Here is an 18,715-nt window from a genome sequence, read left to right as displayed (position 1 = left end):
GCGCAGCCCCGGAGGGCCGCAGCCCGGAGGCAGCCCCTGGGGCGCTGTTTTTTCAGCCAGACTGAGGTGCCGCCTCCGCAGCGCGGCTGGGGATGGTGCCGGCTGGGCTTGAGAGGAGCACCGAGCCGAACGGGCAGATTTTTGAGCTGTGTGGCCTTTGCGAACATTTTGCTTCCTCTTGCGTGCGGATATCCTTGATTCTTGTGATGCCATCTCAGCGGTGACCCCTCCCTTCAGTCGAGTGGCCCTAGCTGAGGGTGGGGAAGGGAAAAAGAAACCTTTGAAGAGAAGTCCTGGGGGAGGAAAACTTTTAGGCTTCATATTTAGCGGAAAATAATAACAAAAATCTCTGTGAATGTATTTTTTTCTCCTTAATTTTATTTATTTTAAAGCAGTATAGCACAGGAAACTGTTGTTGCTTAAACCTGTTACATTGTCAGAGTCAGTAAATGTTACGGCAAGGAGAGCAAGGAGAATGTGTCTTGGTGTAAGCTCACATATCTGTAAAGTGTTAATAGTTCAGACAAGAGTCAGTACGGTTTTACGGCTGCTGGTTCTATGCAAACAGCTGTATTTACTCACGCTGGCCATGTTCCCATAAATCACTTCGTGCATGGCGTCATTATGCTCCAACAAAGATCAAATTTCCAGGCTAAGTTAGTGATGATAGTTCCAACGTTTGACAAATAGACTTGTGTTTTGGCAGGTATTTCTCTTAACTGAAGTGTGAAAAGGCCTCTGCCATGATGCATACACTGTGATTGGCCCCTTTTTTTCTGCCGTATGTTTAAAAGGATATTACTGGTTTGAAGGAGCTGTGATTTGTGCTCCTTCTCTGTGTATTCATAGACAGAAAGTGTTGCGGTAGATTTTTGACATTCTCAGATAAAGCAGACAATGAAAGCAGATTAAAAAAATGAGTCGTATCAACCGAGATTGGCACAGTGATTGGAAAGAAAATTTGGAGGGCTAAAGACCCGGAGCTTCAACAGTATTGTTAACAACTGGGAAGACGACTGCATGTGGCTAAATGACTTCCGTTCCTTGTGTCTGGAAGGACTGGGGTGTTTGAGGTTTTCAGCTTTGGCAGTAGTTCCACGATCCTTCACAGTTCACCTTATTTCTTGTAACCAGATACTGAAGGCATTTCTAATATATTACTTGATCATTATTTTTTTTAATAGCATTGCACGTCAGAGTTGTTTATTTCTTTTTGGATTTGTGCTTGAGACGCTCAAATAGCGTCCCCTTCCCTTGGAAGTCAGTTTGGACTACTGAAAAAAAACCCAAACAAACCGGACAGCATAACGCTACCGAAAGAGGAGCGTAGCTCTGGAACATGTGCTGTTGGCAGGCGTGGAGGGAAAAGGCTGCTTGCAGTTAGGAACCTGCAAGTTGGATTATTGGCCAAATAGATGTGTGGCTGAAGCCGTAATTATCAGAGGTAACACAGTCGACGTCATAGCTGTCAAAGAAATTATAGCTGGATGTTTCTGTTCTGAGTCCCAGATGTTCCCATACAGGTGCAGGTCTGAAACCTCTGTGGGGTGGCACTTAAACTTGCTCTGATCAGCCTGTTGGAATTGTCTGGCCTACTGTGGTAACGTAGCAGGGTTGTAATACACCAGATTCTGGTTTCCCACCACCTGCTAGTAGATTAACCCAGCTCAGACTGCTCTGTGAGGTAAAAGTTATTTTTGAGTTTGGCTTCTTCATTTTGGTTGGATGAAGTAACAGGCTGCTACAATGAAGACCAAATCCTTTATATGTGATGTTAAGCACAAGAACAGTGTGGAGAGTTAAAAACAAAACAAAAAAAAAACCTCTCAGAGCAAACTAAAATGTTACTTCTGAGGTTTGCCAGGGTTGACTGGACTGACGGGGTTGCTGTGACATGGTGTGTGACTTCACCTGAAAGTTCAAAAGAGGGTTTTCAGTTGATTATGCTCACTCCTGGATGTCATTACCAAGGGGTGTAATGGGTATAAATTGAAATCAGGGAGGTTTAGATTAGATGTCAGGAAGAAATTCTTCCCGGAGAGGGTGGTGAGGCACTGGAACAGGTTGCCCAGAGAAGCTGTGGATGCCCCATCCCTAGAAGTGTTCAAGGCCAGGCTGGATGAGGCTTTGAGCAACCTGGTCTAGTGGAAGGTGTCCCTGCCCATGGCAGGGGAGTTGGAACTAGATGGTCTTTAAGGTCCCTTCCCACCCAAACCATTCTATGATTCTATGATTCTTTTTTTTGGGTGCAATAAATCAAAATAATATTGTGCATTTTTTTTCTTAAATAGTCTCGTAAGCTCTGACTTTGCCTTATTAACCAGGTAGAAGCAGAGCCTTCTCCCTATACTTTCTCCTCCCCCAACGGAGTATCGGTACACAGATGTTCTGAAAACTGTGTCTTCTAAGACCTGATCTGTAGACTCATGCTTTCTTACAGTAGGCTTGATTTTGGGTTTATTTGTTTGTGCAAAGAACTAAGTCTATTTATTTTTCTTGTGCCCATTTAAGAAGGTAAGTTTTTTTTCAAAAGAGCACATTGTTTTGCAGATCACTTTTGTAACATTTGCTTCAAAAGCTTTGTTTTGCATGGCAACCCTCTCATACGTGACAGGAAATGACAGGAGAGATGCACTAGTTCAGCAGCAATTATTCAGCATGGTGTAAAGCAGTGCTCAAGAACGATACTTTGAAACGGCAGTTGCCCTAGATAGGTATATTGTAACATCTTCAAGAGATAGAGGCAGAGAAGTTGCCACAGTACGTGATAACATTTTCCAGGATGAAACTTTTCACGATGATGTTTTGTGACACAGTCTCTGGCAGTAAGCTAACGTGCATAGAAATGCTGGGTTTGCTCAGATGTTTTCAATATGCTTTTTCTTGCAGTTCAGTGCAGCAGCCTTACCAGTTCAGACGTTCAGCATTGCAGATCTGACGAGGGTGTAGCTCTCCATATGTATACAGCATAAAATAAATCTATCACAGGACAGCAATCACAGCAAATGTCAATAAACTGTGCTTTTGTTTTACTTGTCAGTTACAAAGGTCCATTGTTAGATGATGGAGCGCTGGCCCAGGCGGTCTCTCGTGGAGCCAGTTCCCCTGAATTCACCAAACTCTGTGCTTGGTTGGTATCTGAGTTACGGCTGTTCTGTAAACTAGAGGAAAACGTGCAGGCAACTAACAGTAAGTAGCCATAACTCTAGCACAAACGTGCACTTAATGTGTGTTCTTGTATGCCATAAAAATTTGGGCTGACAATTGCTAAATCCATTGTACCAGGGAACATTGTCTGCATGCTGTCAGGTTTTGGATATTTCCACCTCAAGCGAACAGCCAGTAGAGGTTGAAATATTAGTCAGGATACAACAGTCTTTCTTCTGAAATTAGATTCTTCTTTTAATTGTTCAACTACAGAGTTTTTTAAAGTTCTTGGGTGGACTTAAGGAAAATTACTGGGTTTTTTGAATTAAATAATGAGAATACTTTTATTTCAATGCTTCTGTTTGTAATTTTAATGTAAGAACTACCTACTGGTCAAGAAAACATTCTCATAACTGCAGTAACCATCCTTTCTTTTTATTCTTGATTACCTGAACTCTGTACTTCCTATGTATTTTTCCCTCTTTATGAAACACACTAAGATAAACAAAAAAGTTTATTGTTTTGATGGAGAAAGCAAACCTTAGTTTTCCAAAAAATGTTATTTTTTGTTAATTAGTCACGACATTCTACAGATTAAATTGTTAAATTGGTATGATAACCTGTACTTCTGAGTAACTAATGTATTAACTTATAATGCCCTTAGGATCTTAACTTGCCATCTACTCAGTGGCCAAAGATTGCTGCCTTTCACCTCAACATCTGTTCTCTTTCTCTCTGTTTTTGACATGCCCAGCCTTTCTTTGAGTTTATTTGGCTCTTTCTCTGTAACAATACAGCATCTCACCTCTTCTACATTCCTACTGTATGTTTTATGTAAAAATACAATCCAGGAGCATTCTAACACTTACTTCAAATTCTCTAAACGTAGTGATAAAATGTTTCTATCTGTAGTACCATCAAGTCCTACCTTCGTTTTGTGTGACTTGAGTTTATAAATAACAGACATTTTGGGTTGAAGTACCTCTTCAAAAGAAGAAAAAACATTACCTCTCATTAACCACTATTTCTTGCATAACTTGGCTGAACAAATTCAGATTAGTTTTGCTGATTTGTGATGCAAGTATCAGTCCAAGCTTTGGTTTGCGTGACTTACTTCATAGCAATATCCTTTAAAAATAATTAAGATCAATTGACAAACATGAGCTTACAGGGAGAAGTAGTAAAAACATGAGAGCTCAGAAGCCATATTATTCATTACTTTATCGGAACTGATACATGTGTGCTGGGAGCAGTTAGTTGATACTTAAGATACCCCTGTAAAATCTGTGATGTTTTTAATGTCACTTTTCATTGTAGGAGTTGCCAGTGGCTGGCTGTTGTGGGAAAAGCTGTCAGTGAAATGTAATGTTGCAATAACGAGGAATATCATGGCTCCCATTAGACTGTGCTGTGTCTTTGAGAAACCCAGGAGATGCATTTGGCTTCCATTAGAAGCAGCGTTTTAATGTTAAATAGCAATTGGAGCAAAGCAGCTTTTTTTTATGTGGGAAAAGCTGTCAGTGAAATGTAATGTTGCAATAACGAGGAATATCATGGCTCCCATTAGACTGTGCTGTGTCTTTGAGAAACCCAAGAGATGCATTTGGCTTCCATTAGAAGCAGCGTTTTAATGTTAAATAGCAAAGCAGCTTTTTTTTTATAAGTAGCTAATTCATTCTAATCATAGCCAGAAGTGTATTTATATTAGCTGTAAACAAATTATTATTCCTTTCCTGCTAAGGTCCAAATGAAGCAGAAGAATTTCAGCTCGAAATGAGCGGGTTGCTGGCTGAAATGAACTGCCCGTACGCATCATTAACATCGGGAGATGTGACAAAACGCCTTCATAATCGAAAGAACTGTCTCTTGCTGCTTAGTAAGTTAAAAGGGTACTTGCAAGCAAATCTGGTTTTGTGCAAGAATCATAATGTATACAACAGTTACAGGGAAATGCAATTCTTAATTTTAGGTAATTTACAGTGTCAGAATATTATGCTTCTGGGCCTCAAATTTACCTGTCACTCTGTAGCCAGCATATGGTGGAGAATATATGGAGTATTAACCTTTTTCACATTCACTAGCAAAAAGCCTGTCCTATTACTTCTCAAAAGGTACTCCAAAGAGGGAATAATTTTAAGACTTCTGCCAGGATTTAGCCACTGAATGTATTTTTGGAAGGGTTATAAAACTGACCACTAATATCAGATGCATCATCATTTTGGAGCCCTCACTGTGATGACTTGGAAGGTGCAAGAAGACTTGCATTTTCCTAGGCTCTGAAAACAGTTGGAATTGTGAAAAAAAAAAAAAGTTTTGTCCCAGCTCCCAGTTTTTTTGATCACCTCCCTTAGTAAATAGCTGCGATGTTACTTTCTGCTGGCTGAAAAGAAGTTAGCAGTAGCAATGGTGATGTTGTCCCTTTACTCTCCCACCCAGTGATCTCAGTAGCTAAATCGGTATTATTCCTGCTTAGGAAATGTTAGAAATAGTACTTGAATTTGGAAAAAGTACGTGATGTTGATTTGCAGTCGTAAATTATTTAAGTGTGAGAAATTGTAATACTAATTTTAATCTGATTCAATGTTAATATTTTAATTTGCTTCCTCAGTTCTTTTAATTTTTCAAACTAGAAATTGAGTTCTGCCCTCAGCTGAGATGCAGGAAATGAATTAGAGTATTTCAGCAGTAGAAGAAAAGGAGTAGTAAAACTTAAATCTGAATTTTTGAAAGTATGTTTAGAAATACTAGATATTTAAAGTATATGGTAGCTAAATAATCTGCCCTTCAGCTCATTCTTTGTAACCCAAGCCATTCAATCAATTTGGCCTGTCTGTGACACAGTCTATCCCAGAGGTGCTCTGTGATGTAAGTTTTGGTAATATAAGGCCATGTTCAGAAGCTGAACTCTGGTATTCCATCTGGTAGGAATACTGTGCTTGCTGTCGAATATGGAATTGGAATAGATGCCAACCTCCTCTTTTTTTGTGTACCACGATAGTTGCATAGCTTGCTTTACCTACCTTGAGTGAACGTACTAGGCATCCCAGTGTACGTGAGGCATAAAACCAGTTTTTTTTCAGGAGAAACAGAATAACTCTCTTATATGGAATGCCAGGCAATTTTACATTTTAATGCAATACAGCCCAGTGTATGTCAGTTGGAAGATGTAGCAGTATTGCTGGGAGAGGAAAGCACAAAATAAATGTCAGTAGTTAGGATCGTCTGGGTGTGCAGCATGACTAGAATACAATATTAAGAACTGGCATCCACAGATGGAAAAAGTACAAGAGTTTCAGGTTGGTTGAGAAAAGCTTTGCAAAAAAGAATCGCTCTCTGGTGAACATTCATGTGTTACAGTGATAGGCTTTAAAATTTCAGTCTTTGTCAGAGAAGGTTGAAAGTACCTTGAATGTCATCTCTAAATTCTTGAAACAAAATTCTGCTAGTTTCTTTTTCAGGAGGTCCTAACGGGGTGTAAACAATTGAAAGTGGAATATGAGAGAAATCTGTATATAGTACCGTTGAAAGAACTTACAAAGAATTCTTCGCTGCTTTACATGTTTTAAGAATTGTATGATTTATAAGGTGTTCTGTGTCTTTAGCAGAAGACATTCTAGAGATCAAGAAGAAATTCTAGAGATCATTAGAATGCTTTGTTCTTAATCTTTTGATCTGTCCCAATTTTATAGGTAGTAAGCTGCTTTTGTATAGCCGTGGGTTTACATCCCTGCTCGCAAGTCTGTCTTTGTCAGTGCGGTATCTATTTTTCAGTCCTTATTTTTAGAAATAATTGTTTATGTTACTGTTACGGTCACCCAGTGTGATTCATGATAAAAGTATTGTTAAACATGTGGGTTTTTTCTTTCAAGGCAAACTTTAAAGTTGTGACGACTGCAAGCGAAGGCTGTGTGCTAAATTTATGTCACTAACAGACACCGAAAGCTAAAATTTTTGGTGTATACCATGTTCAGAAGACGTGATTTTAATTTTTTTGTTTGTTTTGATAAAAAAGTTATAATGTGGTGGTAGGCTCTTGCAGTTCTGGTTTTGAACAGCACTGCAGGTATTCTAGCTTCTGTTTCTCCCTTCTGGAATTGTTACAAACCTGAGTTCTCAATAGTACTTTTGAAAGGGGGTTTATTTTTCCACTCTGCATCTTGCCTGGGGAAGTAGAGATTTGTCCAATATTTCACTTTACTCACTTCTTGCTTTGCTTCCTAGAGCTTTAAGGAATGCTTGCTTGTGTAGTTTAAAGTGCATATCCCAGTCCCTCATCCTGCTTATTTCCATGTTCCTAGTCTCCTGTCTTTGCTGGGCAAAGCCTGAAGGAAAAGAGCCGTGCTCTGTTGAACTCTGTGATTAATACCTGTCGGAATCATAGGGACTTTTTCCAGGCTTTAATTAGTTGTACTAAACCTTTCCCCTGTTGGTTGCGTTTCTAGCGCTGGGCTCAGTGACGATTAGAAATGTGAGCGTTCTGTGGATACCAGAATGATGGGCCTCACTCTTTCTAAAGCAGTCCATTTGCACATTTGTTGATTGTAAGCACTAGAGTTCTCAGTGGTTCTAAAATAATTTAACTCGGCTATATCTGATGCTGAAATCTAATTTTTCTTACCCCAGCATACCTCATCTCAGAACTGGAAGCTGCCAGAATGCTGTGTGTGAATGCCCCTCCTAAAAAAGCACAGGAAGGAGGTGGCAGTGAAGTCTTTCAGGAGCTAAAAGGCATATGTATTGCTTTAGGCATGTCCAAGCCTCCAGCCAACATAACGATGTTCCAGTTCTTCAGTGGAATTGAAAAAAAAGTAAGATCCAAAGGAACAAAACTAGAATATTTATGATGTTACTGTTTTGATGGAAAATAGTTCTGCTACCAGGGAGAGATTTGCCTTCTGTGAAACTCCAGTGTTTGAATTGTGAAGAAGAGTTAATACAGTTTACTGAACATGCCAAGAGTCAGGATTTTGAAGATTAGTTCAAAGGCTTTTTCCACGCCAAGGCACGAGGTCAGGGACTACTGCTGCCATTGCCTTCCGGGGTGAGGTATTTCCTACTCTGCTCTAGGTTTTAATGTCATCACCTGTTGCAGAAGACATGGAAAATGCTGAGATCAGGCCTCAGGGAGAGTGTTAAGGAGAAATGTATTCCAAGAAATACACCTAAGCATTTTTTTTACAGGAATCTCCTGTTTTAAAAGTGTTTAGGATAAAGGGAATTGTAAATTTGACTTCAGTTACACCTTTTCCCTAAGTCTTCATCAGTTCCCGTGGTTCCATTTATTTTTGTTCATATACATGTATGTGTTCCTCAGGTGGTTGTGGGTTTTTTTAAAGATATTTACTTTTGTCTGAGTAATTTTTATAAAGCAGAGAAATGAAGTGGAATGGACTGTCCAGTGCACAGACAGTTGGGGGACAGAAAGTTTTTGTTACATTCAATTACTTGCAGGATAGGGGAGAGCAGAACAGATACGGTTACAAAGCTCCCCAAAATACTTTCAGACAAGTTTTTTGACTAACCTTTTAGTTGCATTGTACCTAAATAGGTCCAAGCAACTGAGAATAATTGCTTCATTTCTTTGCAAAGAATTGGTTTTGACTGACCTGTTTAAGAAGAGGAGGATGGTTTTCCAACAGAAGTCCAAGGTGTAGAATGGAAGCAGTTAGTTTTCTGGTTTTGGCATTGCCACAGTCATTAGATAGTTAAGATACATTAAAAAAATCTGTGCTTCCATTTGTTGTAAAAGGTAGAAAATATAACAATGAACAATGCTAGCAAGCTTTGAAAGAGGCTCTATAAAAATACAGAAGTAGATCAAAATCTTTTTAATCTGGGAATTCTGTTATGTTTTACTAATTGACTTTTCTTTTTACATGGTCTTGCAAGGTTAAATGAATGGTATCCCAATGATTTATATCCATAGGTGGTTATACAAGGGGGCGGGGGGGGAATCCCTGAACAGTCCTTATAGCTTAATAAAATACATCAGGAATTTCTAACCTATGGAGTTTTTTTTAGAAATCATAACAGTCTGAACACTTCAGATGTTGGTAGTAGTTGAGAAGGAGAAAGTAAAGGTGGCTAATAACTGAAAAAAACTTTTTTCACTTTGTAAATGAAAATACCTCGCACATGTGAGCAAAATTTGAAAACTTAAATACCAGAACGAAAATTTTACTGGACTGTAAGATGATAGCTATAACAAGAGATCACCCTAAAGTTGTCTTGTTTTGAAAATAGAGTCTTAGAGTGGCATTATTCTGATCTAGCATATGAAAATCAAACTACCTTTTTCTTTGCACACACGTAGTACAGTTGGGAGTAGGATCTTTGTATAATTGACTCTATTAATGATCCTCCATGTTTAAAACAAACAAAAAACCCTGCTGATACTTGAATGAACTGCTACCTTTGCTGTTCTGAAAGCACTTGGGTTTAAAGTCGTAAAGTTGGGCTCAACACCTTTGGAAAACCAGGTCACTCCCTGTATTAAGTCAACTGCTGGAATGATTGCTGGAGCCAAGGAAGTTGAAAAGTGTGGTTTGCGGCAGTAGGAAAGGGAAGTTTCATAACTGCAGCCTGCTTTGATCCAAGTTTTTGTCGCTGCTACTCCCATTTCTTCCCCCTGATGTCCTCGGAAATTTTGCGATGGGAAAGATAGCCTAAGTTGTGCCCAAACTTTTAAACTGCAAGTTAGATTTTCATATTGAAGATTTTCTCCTTCTGATTGTAAAAAGGGGTCCTTCTTTCGATTGTCTCACATCTCACATACTCTTAATACAACCTTTTTGATGCAAGTGTGGGTTTTTTTCTGAATTAAGGAGAGCTCTTGTGCAGAATAATCCCTCCCTTTTCAAGGGGACCTGTACCTCATGGAATCTCTCAATTTTAACTACTCTATAGTCCCATAGTTTTTAAATAATTATAGCCAAGGCTACCAAAAATACAAATATGGTTGCTTTCCAAAAGAAGTGTGCTTCGGTCTCTGTCCCAGAGAAAAATACTTGATACTGGAGGTTGCTCTGTCATGCCTGTGACTGTCCAAGAGTCCTCTCTTGAAATTTGAAAAGCTCTTTTTTTTTTTCTTTTATTTAGCCAATGCTTATATTTTTATCTGTCTCCTAACAGCTGAAGGAAACCCTAGCAAAGGTTCCACCTAATCATGTTGGCAAACCTTTATTGAAGAAACAACTGGGACCAGCTCACTGGGTAAGTAGTTGCAGGTATTACAGCCCATTTCCCATTTTCAGGTGTATAAAGTATTGATCTTGATTCCGTGTGTAATGTTGCAAAATTATTTTTCTCATCTCTTTCTGAAGATGAGAAAACTGTTTCTTGCAGTATTTTACATATATGTTGGTACAATAAGTGTTCAGTAACTGATAAGATTTTAGGCTCATGAATTTGTATGTCCAGGTGCAGGCAAAAGATTTCCAAAATAAAGAGGATTTACAGTGGTGGCCCTGACATGCGTGCTTGTGTGGTAGCTTATGCCTTCCTGTCCTGCCGCCTCACCGAGATGGTGTCACAGCCCCTCTTGTGGCTTCTTTCCAGCTAACCTGTGGGTCTTCTCATAATTTCCTCCTATCTTTCTGTCCTGTTGGAGTAGTCTGCTTCCTTCATAGTCTCTTTTCCAAGAAGCAGTGAGTGTGCAGGTGGAAGCTGGGAGAGGCTGTACACCCACATGGCAGACCCACAATCTCACCTGCTGTTCTAGGGTGGTGCCTGGGTTAGATATTGCTGCTGCACCAGCACAAAGCTACAGCTGTGAGTCTCTTGTGTCTCTTGCTTAAGGTTGAAGGTCATCTGCTCCCAACAGTCTGCTTCCTCCAGGGCTTGCACTGTGGAGGCTGAAACACCTTCTTTCAGCCAGTCTTCAGTCAATACATAACCTATTCCTTAATGGTGCATAGCCCAACTGTTGCTCTAACTAGACCACTGTCTGCTACTGGGTGTGTTTCTAGTGGTGGCTTTTCCCTGTAGGGCACTTTGTTGTCATATGCAGATTGTGCTTTAATCAAGATCATCTTACAGTACTTACTTCTAGTCCTCTCTTTGCTCTACCTTTGTCTTTAAGCTTACTGCTTTTTAAAAAGGCAAGGACACCCTGGTCCCTAGGACTTAGGGGTGTCCATGCATCACCTTCAGCTTGTTGCGTGTAGTGTTTTCTCACTTCTGCTTCTCTCCCTGGGTGGGTGTTGAGAAATGCCTCTCAGCAGGGCATGTTATGATGGTAGAAAGCTGAATGTGAGGATAACGGAGCTTTGGAGCCTTCAGGAAAATAGTGTTGGCAAGGTAGATAATTGCAGGCTTAAGCCCTGCTTGCTATCCCTGTGTCTTACTCTCTTCCATCCACATTGTTTATTATCTTAACTAGAAACATTTTGCATATAATCTATAGGTTATTTCTGCATATCTTTGTTTCAGGAAAAAATTGAAGCAATGAATCAAGCCATAGTCAACGAATACGAAGTCCGAAGAAAACTGTTAGTCAAGCGTTTGGATGTTACTGTGCAGTCCTTTGGCTGGTCAGACAGAGCTAAGGTACGACCAACTTGCCCTGAAGTCCTGGTTGATGGTAATGCTCTAAAATAAGTATCTCTGGAGAACTGCTTAATTGTGTAATTGTTCACGAGTGAGAAACAACCACAGGAGTTGTCTGGTTTTGGCTTGAGTTTATGGAGAAGTTCATGATAATGTAGGATGACTAAAAATATTTTACTTAAAACTGATTTGTCAGAGTTTAAAACAGTATGTAAATTGAGAAGATAGACTGTAACTACAAACCAAAGCCAAAATATGCAGTTAAATAGGCCACTAGAAAAAGGTAGTAAGAGATTACTGATCCAACAATTTACCTTCAGAGTATGGTGATGTCAATCATTAAGTGCTACGTCGGTGTGATGGTAGAGAAGCGCATCTTACTGCTGACCATCCCTTAGCTTTGTGCTGTCCACAGCGATCAGATTTCCTTAACTCAAAGTGCCTCTGCAAGTGCAGCTCCACAGATGCACGTGAGAAGCTGGTAGGGCACTAACCAGTTCTTACCGGGTAGGCAGGGTGGTGTTTTATGTGCTGCTTTCGTCTTTGAGCCGTGCAAGTGGCTGCGACATGATGTCTCTTCTCTCTGAGTATGTGATATATATTCTGCTCTTAAAAATAATTACATGGTTTCCCTATTTCCTAGTGAAAAAGGAACGACAAGATTTAAAAAAACCAGTGCATATCATTTATTTTCTAGGACTAAACCAGATCTGCTGACATGCTGTTAATTATGCTGCTGGCAGCGTTTGAGACAGAGTTATTAGTGCTGAACTGTGACACGTGAATCATCAAGTGTTTTTTCTTAATAAACGATTTAATCAAAAAACAACTGTCTTTTAATAATGAACTATGACCTTTCCCCTTTACTCTTTCATCACCTGAGTAGGAATTCTACTGGTGTTCTATCTCTTAAACTTGTGTTCTTCAGGTTGTTTAGTAGAAGATTGAAGAACTATCTGATTGAATGTTTTAATAGTGAATGAAAATGAGCAAAACTATGGATTGGGTTAAAACCCAGGCAATTCTAATTGTGTTAGAGCTTTGGCATCCAAATCCATGTATCTTTGGGGGTTTTTTTCTAGGAGAATTCTCAGATGTTTTTGACCTTGACTGGCTACGTGGAATCCTTTCACAAAACCCACAAATTGTATATATGAATTTACATCTATTGAAATGCAAATTTAAATCTTTTAGGACCATGGCGATACAAAATTGGAGAGTGTGGCTATAGTATTGCGTGTCTGGAGTACGGTTTGTTTTGACAGTAACTATTAGCAATGTTTTAATAAATGACGGTAAGGAGTTCTTTAAATTTTAAAATTAAAAGAATCAGAATACGGTAGTACAACTAAATAGTTATTTCTCCAGATAGTAGAAACACCAGTAAAAACTTCATAGCCTATAATTAAGGGGTTTTTAAAATGAAAATTTTCAAGTTTCACGTAGAAGAAGAATACTATAGCACCAAAATACTGTGCTCGGAGCTCAGTCAGACTTGCCAGGGAAAAGCTTACTGCTGCTCTGGTGAACACTGTTGCTGCTCTTGTCTTTAGGCAGCGCCAGGTAAATGACGTGTGCGTTTTCCTTCGTTTTGAATAAACCCTGTTGAGTTTGCAATTTGAAAGCAGAAGCTTTTGGTTCTAAAAACTTATCACTGAGTCACTTGGAAGTACATGCTCTCAATTCTTCCCAGTTCCGGTTTTCTGCCTTTAGATGGAAAATAGGATTTTAGTATTTTAAAATTTGCCCCTAAGCTCTTGCCCTCTCCAGAGATGTGTTGGAGAACCTTGTTTGCCTGTCCCACGGTGGTCATCTGGGCTCCAGACAAAAAGCAGCCCTTTTGCCTGTGTACGGATTGCAATCTGGTTTATCCCACCTGCATCACCGCGTTACGCCCCGCTGATAACTGAAGGCAGATGTAACTCATGGCTGGTTGTGTCTGTCGGTTGGAGCGCTGCTTTCACACTTTTGAGGTGTTCAGAAAAGCCAGTGTGGTTAATGTCGACAGGCAGCTGGGGAAGAGAGATGGCGTGCAGGGCAAAGTTGATGTGTAAGGATCCCGTTTCTAGCTTGGGCGCCACTAGAGAAAGGACTGAATTAGAATGAGCACTTGAGAGCTTTTGTTCTGCCAGTACCGCGGGGCGGCCTGCCTCTGTGAAGAAGCCGGCTGGAATGAAGAGTGTGAAGGAGTTAGCACAGCCCTCTTCTGCTGACGCTGTGTTGGAGCCAGGGTGATGCCAGCCTAACTGGAACGGGTGTGGGTCGGGGTGCAGGCGCAAGAGGCGGTCTGGAGGCTGGACACAGATGTGTTTCACCTCCGGTATCTTTTAGCTATCATCAGTAATCCGTGTAACCGTATGACACACTTCTGTGTTTGCCTGAAAGTAAAACGTTCTGCGTGTATATATAATTAATCTTAACACCGTCAGAAGCTCAGTATCTTGTCAGTTCAGTCACAATAGTGTTTCCTATATTACTTAAGAAATTAATTTGACAAATGCCAGCTTTGTTGCAGTGATTCTTAGTTACAAAGTGGTTCTCACCGTTTCTATTTTAATTTTTGTTCAATTCGCAGTAGTTTTTTGTTCTTTGGTGTTGCTTTGATTCTTTTGATGAGGTGTCCCATTGCTTTCTTACTACTTTAGCTGACTGGGATTTGTTTTTCTTCTCTCCAACAGAGTCAAACAGAAAAACTGGCTAAGGTTTACCAGCCAAAACGTGCCCTCTTATCTACTAAGTGCACTATTTCCGTTGCAAATCTATTAGCAGCTCGGCAGGATCTGTCAAAGATCGTGAGAACAAGCAGTGGATCCATCCGAGAGAAGACTGCCTGTGCCATTAATAAGGTACCTTTGGCGACAGATGACTTGTTCTGTGTCACGACAGGGAAGATGATTGGTTTAGGCCACTTAAAGATCAGTGTCACAAATACTAGGGGGAAAAAGCTGTTTTAATATGAACTTGGGAAAAGTGCAACTTAACAGAATTCGATGGCAAGGTCCACTCCACTACTAATTCGATGTGGAAAAGCATACAAAAGTGAAATCAAACTAGCAGTGGATTACAATGGTATATATGCAAATTGAAAATGACTTACAGAGTCAGAGAAATCATGTCAGAATTGGGTTGCTGCAATATGGATTAGGAAGAGAGGCAACAAAATTTCCTCCATTGGGTCACGAGGTTCAGAGTGGAACCTCTTACTTTCTAAACCTCCCAAAGAGGAGTCTGGGTGTGACTGAATCCACTCCTAGTCCCAGACCTGCTCAACGGTGTATGCCTAAGGAATTAGGGAAAGGGTTTGCAGTGTGTTGGGTTTTGTGCTTCGTGCAAAACTTTGGGACAGCAGCAATTTGGAATATCAGCAGTTCAGAATTCCTTAACGCTATTCGGATATATCACACAGATTATATAATTCCCAGCCAAACTTAGCTATCAGCACAGTAACTTAATCAAAGACTTAACAAAGGTATCGACATGAAGTTGCATGCGTATGGCACACAGACAGATACAGACACAGATGTGTGTGTATATGTATCTATGCATATATATATGTGTGTGTGTGTGTATATATACACAGAAGTACCTGTTAAAATTCCCCCTTGAGTTTAGTGAAAATATTCATGTCAGATACCGCTGCATCTCTCAACGGGCGAAGGGTTGAGCCTCAAGAAGGTTTTCAGCCCAAGTTGCGTTGGCAGTTCTCTGATTTCAGAGACTTGAGAGTTTGTGAACTCCAAGCGGTGCCCCACTCAGAGGGAGATGTTGGGCACAGCTCACTGAAGTCCAGGAGAACTCGAAGGGTCTTTCTTGGACCCTGGAAGCTGGGGGAGACTTTGTACAAGGGCCTGTAGTGACAGGACAAGGGGTAACGGGTTTAAATTGAAAGTGGCGAGGTTTAGATTGGATATCAGGAAGAAGTTCTTACCGGAGAGGGTGGTGAGGCACTGGAAGAGGTTGCCCAGAGAAGCTGTGGATGCCCCAGCCCTGGAAGTGTTCAAGGCCAGGCTGGATGAGGCTTTGAGCACCGTGGTCTAGTGGAAGGTGTCCCTGCCCATGGCAGGGGGGGTGGAACTAGATGGGCTTTAAGGTCCCTTCCAACCCAAACCCGTCTGTGATGCTGTGATTCTTGGAACCACTGTTTATAGGGTCACAAGATAATTGACTACAGGCATCAGTAGCTTTCCACTTTGGCCACAACTTGGATTGGTGACTTAGAATGTCAGTAATTGGTGGTACCAAATTGCCCAAGTCTCTGGGTTGTCCAGGAATGATTAGTTATTCCATTCTTGCTTCTTCTATGGCCAGGTGGTTGAATTCCTGGTACACACCCTGGTCAGGCAACTGAGCTCTTGGCACGATGGTTGATATGGTCAGGGAAGGCTTAACCACCGAACTTGCTGCACAATGGCTAAGGCTGTATGTGACTCCTTAGGCTGTAGAGTGGCCTAGAAACCGAGGGTGAGTGGGAAATGCACCACCACATTCTGTTATGAATATTTAAGTAAATTGAATGTAGTAATAAATCCTACTTCTTTTAGGATTGTAAGTGGCATTTGGAAATAAAGAGTAAGAAACTTGGTGTACTCCATGCATCAGTGCATTATGGGAACTGCAATTCTGCCTGTTTAGGTTCAGAGTGCCCCTTCTTAGGGGCAGTAAAAAATTGCTGAAATACCGTGTTGCTTTCAGTGGGAGTAGGCCTGCCCTGTGTGACCAGAATTACTGATCTCATTACGCTGCTGCTGCCTAGCTCTGTCACTGCGTCTACCCTAACACCTACACGGTGACTGTATTTTGCTCTGTGTAAATACAGGGTATTAACGTCACAAAGCAAGGATGTCACAGATTCCCCCGTGTACACGGAGATGTGTGTAGTTTCATTTGCGCGGAGTCAAGTGTGCGGTTTCAGTAAGGACATAGTAGGGATGTGATTTAGACTAAGCAACTTACCTTGTTTCCAAAGTTACGATTTTACAGGAGTGATAGGCTCACAAAAGCACGTGCCGAACTTTTGAAGCTCAGTAGCTATGTACAGTTGGAACTTTAAAATTAGTGGGTGTCCACGCATGCTTTTCTCCTGGGTACCAACTGTATTTCGTGTAAAGTCCCAATTAATTAGAATAGAGCGGTGGTGTGCTCATTTGACCACACCCCCCTCCACCCCTAAATGATTTTTGCACCTTTTTAATGTAGATGGAGCATGGAATATAAGAAACTAAGTGGGAAGACAGGTGTGACGATCATCAGACCATATGTATGTTTGACTAGGAAGGCAACACTGCCCTGCTGCTGCTACGTATTCGGTTACCTTATCCCCATTATCCATATTAAATGTTTTCCAGGGCATGTTACATGCAGTAACAAAGCAGCCTGTTTCCATTCAGGTTTTTCTGTTACGTGGTGTGAAAAGTTGAAGCGGTGTGAATGTCCTGTCCTGTTTTAAGTCTTGCTAAATTCCTAATGTCACAGCATCCCTAGATGGCTGAAGACTCCGGAGCCAAGCAAGGCTCTGATCAGTGCTGTCTGACACCTCTTCGTTGGTGTGTACGTTTTTGCGTGCCCTTACTGAAAAATACAAGCCGTCGTGCTTCGTTTGCCGAGCCAATGGCTTCTACAGCAGTTCAGAGCACTGGGCAGGAGAGGGGCTGTGTTGCACTGCGCCTGTTTACCAATGCACACTCAAGCGGTTTAGTGAAAGACTATTGATGCTGCCTCTGCTGCTGTGCCTGCTGTTGGAACAAAAATCCCAGGTCTCCTGGCTTCTCTTGGTAGAAGTGCTTGGAGCACTAGAGTAATCCCTGATTAATTGGAGACAGTGGTCTGTCGCATCCAAACAGACCAGAGTTTGCCGTGATGAAATCCCCTGGGTGTCAGAACCCTCGAGCGGCTGCCGTTTGTGGTGCGTGTTGGTGGATGTGACTCTTCTGCGAGGTGTTACAGCTCCCACGGCCATTCTCCCGTTCCCTTTGCAGGTGCTAATGGGCAGAGTGCCCGACAGAGGAGGAAGGCCCAACGAAATCGAACCGCCGCCTCCTGAGATGCCGCCGTGGCAGAAGAGACCGGAGGGGGGTCCGCAACAAGGCGGCGGCAGGGGAGGAAGAGGTGGCTACGAATCTTCGTACGGAGGGCGAGGAGGTTATGACCACGGGGGTCACGACCGAGGAGGAAGGGGAGGCTACGACTCGTCGTACGGCGGGCGAGGAGGTCATGACCAAGGCAGCCACGATCGAGGGGGCCGAGGAGGACGTGGTGGTTATGATCATGGCAGCAGAGGAGGCGGAAGAGGAAACAAGCTTCAAGGAGGTTGGACAGACGGTGGAGGTGGTGGCTACCAGGATGGCAGCTACAGGGAGAACAACTACAGAGATGCAGGTTTTCAAACGGGTGGCTACCACGGCGGTGGCGGCGGCTACCAAGGGCGGCTACGAGTCGTCTTCATAGTCGGGAAGTGGCTACCAAGGGGGGGGTGGCGGCGGCTACCAGCAAGATAACAGATACCAAGATGGTGGGTCCCACAGTGACCGAGGGGGTGGGCGCGGAGGAGGGAGAGGTGGCCGTGGCGGTCGTGGTGGCCGTGGAGGCCAAGGAGGAGGCTGGGGGGGCAGAGGTGGACAGAACTTTAATCAAGGGGGGCAGTTTGAGCAGCACTTCCAGCATGGAGGTTACCAGTATAATCAGTCTGGCTTTGGACAAGGAAGACACTTCACGAGCTGAGGCTGCTAAAACCTTTTGCTTCAGCAGAGCTCACGTAATAGAAACCTGGTTTCGGAGGCCTGGCTTAATCACGTGCAGGTTCGTACGCGGCAGGTAGAATCTCTCTGGGTGGGATGTTTTGCGTTGAGGAAAGTACAGCTTTCTGTAGACCTCCCCCCATCACTCCGACCTGTCTGAGTGAAACGCAGCATCACTCCCCGCTGCACCCTACACACGAACTAATGCTTTGTCCGTGCTGGACTAGTTCCTTCTGTTCAAAACCCTCTCGTTCTGAAACTGCCTGCTGCGTTCGCCTTCTGCTTCA

At 42.0% G+C, this 18,715-nt stretch overlaps 1 protein-coding gene across 1 annotated transcript; it reads left to right on the top strand.

Moving 5' to 3' along the window:
- Positions 1-3,040: 3,040 nt before the first annotated feature.
- Positions 3,041-18,467, top strand: LOC104509251 (protein FAM98A-like; the record flags this gene model as incomplete). Its single annotated transcript, XM_010151130.1, is given in 8 exon segments — positions 3,041-3,189; positions 4,889-5,023; positions 7,771-7,955; positions 10,279-10,359; positions 11,578-11,694; positions 14,373-14,540; positions 17,670-18,113; positions 18,115-18,467. Coding segments are annotated over 8 exon segments (1,303 nt in total), but the record flags the coding sequence as incomplete, so codon positions are not given.
- Positions 18,468-18,715: the final 248 nt, after the last annotated feature.

Source organism: Eurypyga helias, unplaced genomic scaffold (genome assembly GCF_000690775.1).
Source record: "Eurypyga helias isolate BGI_N326 unplaced genomic scaffold, ASM69077v1 scaffold1300, whole genome shotgun sequence".
In the NCBI taxonomy this organism is placed as follows: Eukaryota; Metazoa; Chordata; class Aves; order Eurypygiformes; family Eurypygidae; genus Eurypyga; species Eurypyga helias.
This window is presented reverse-complemented; position numbering and strand designations above follow the sequence as displayed.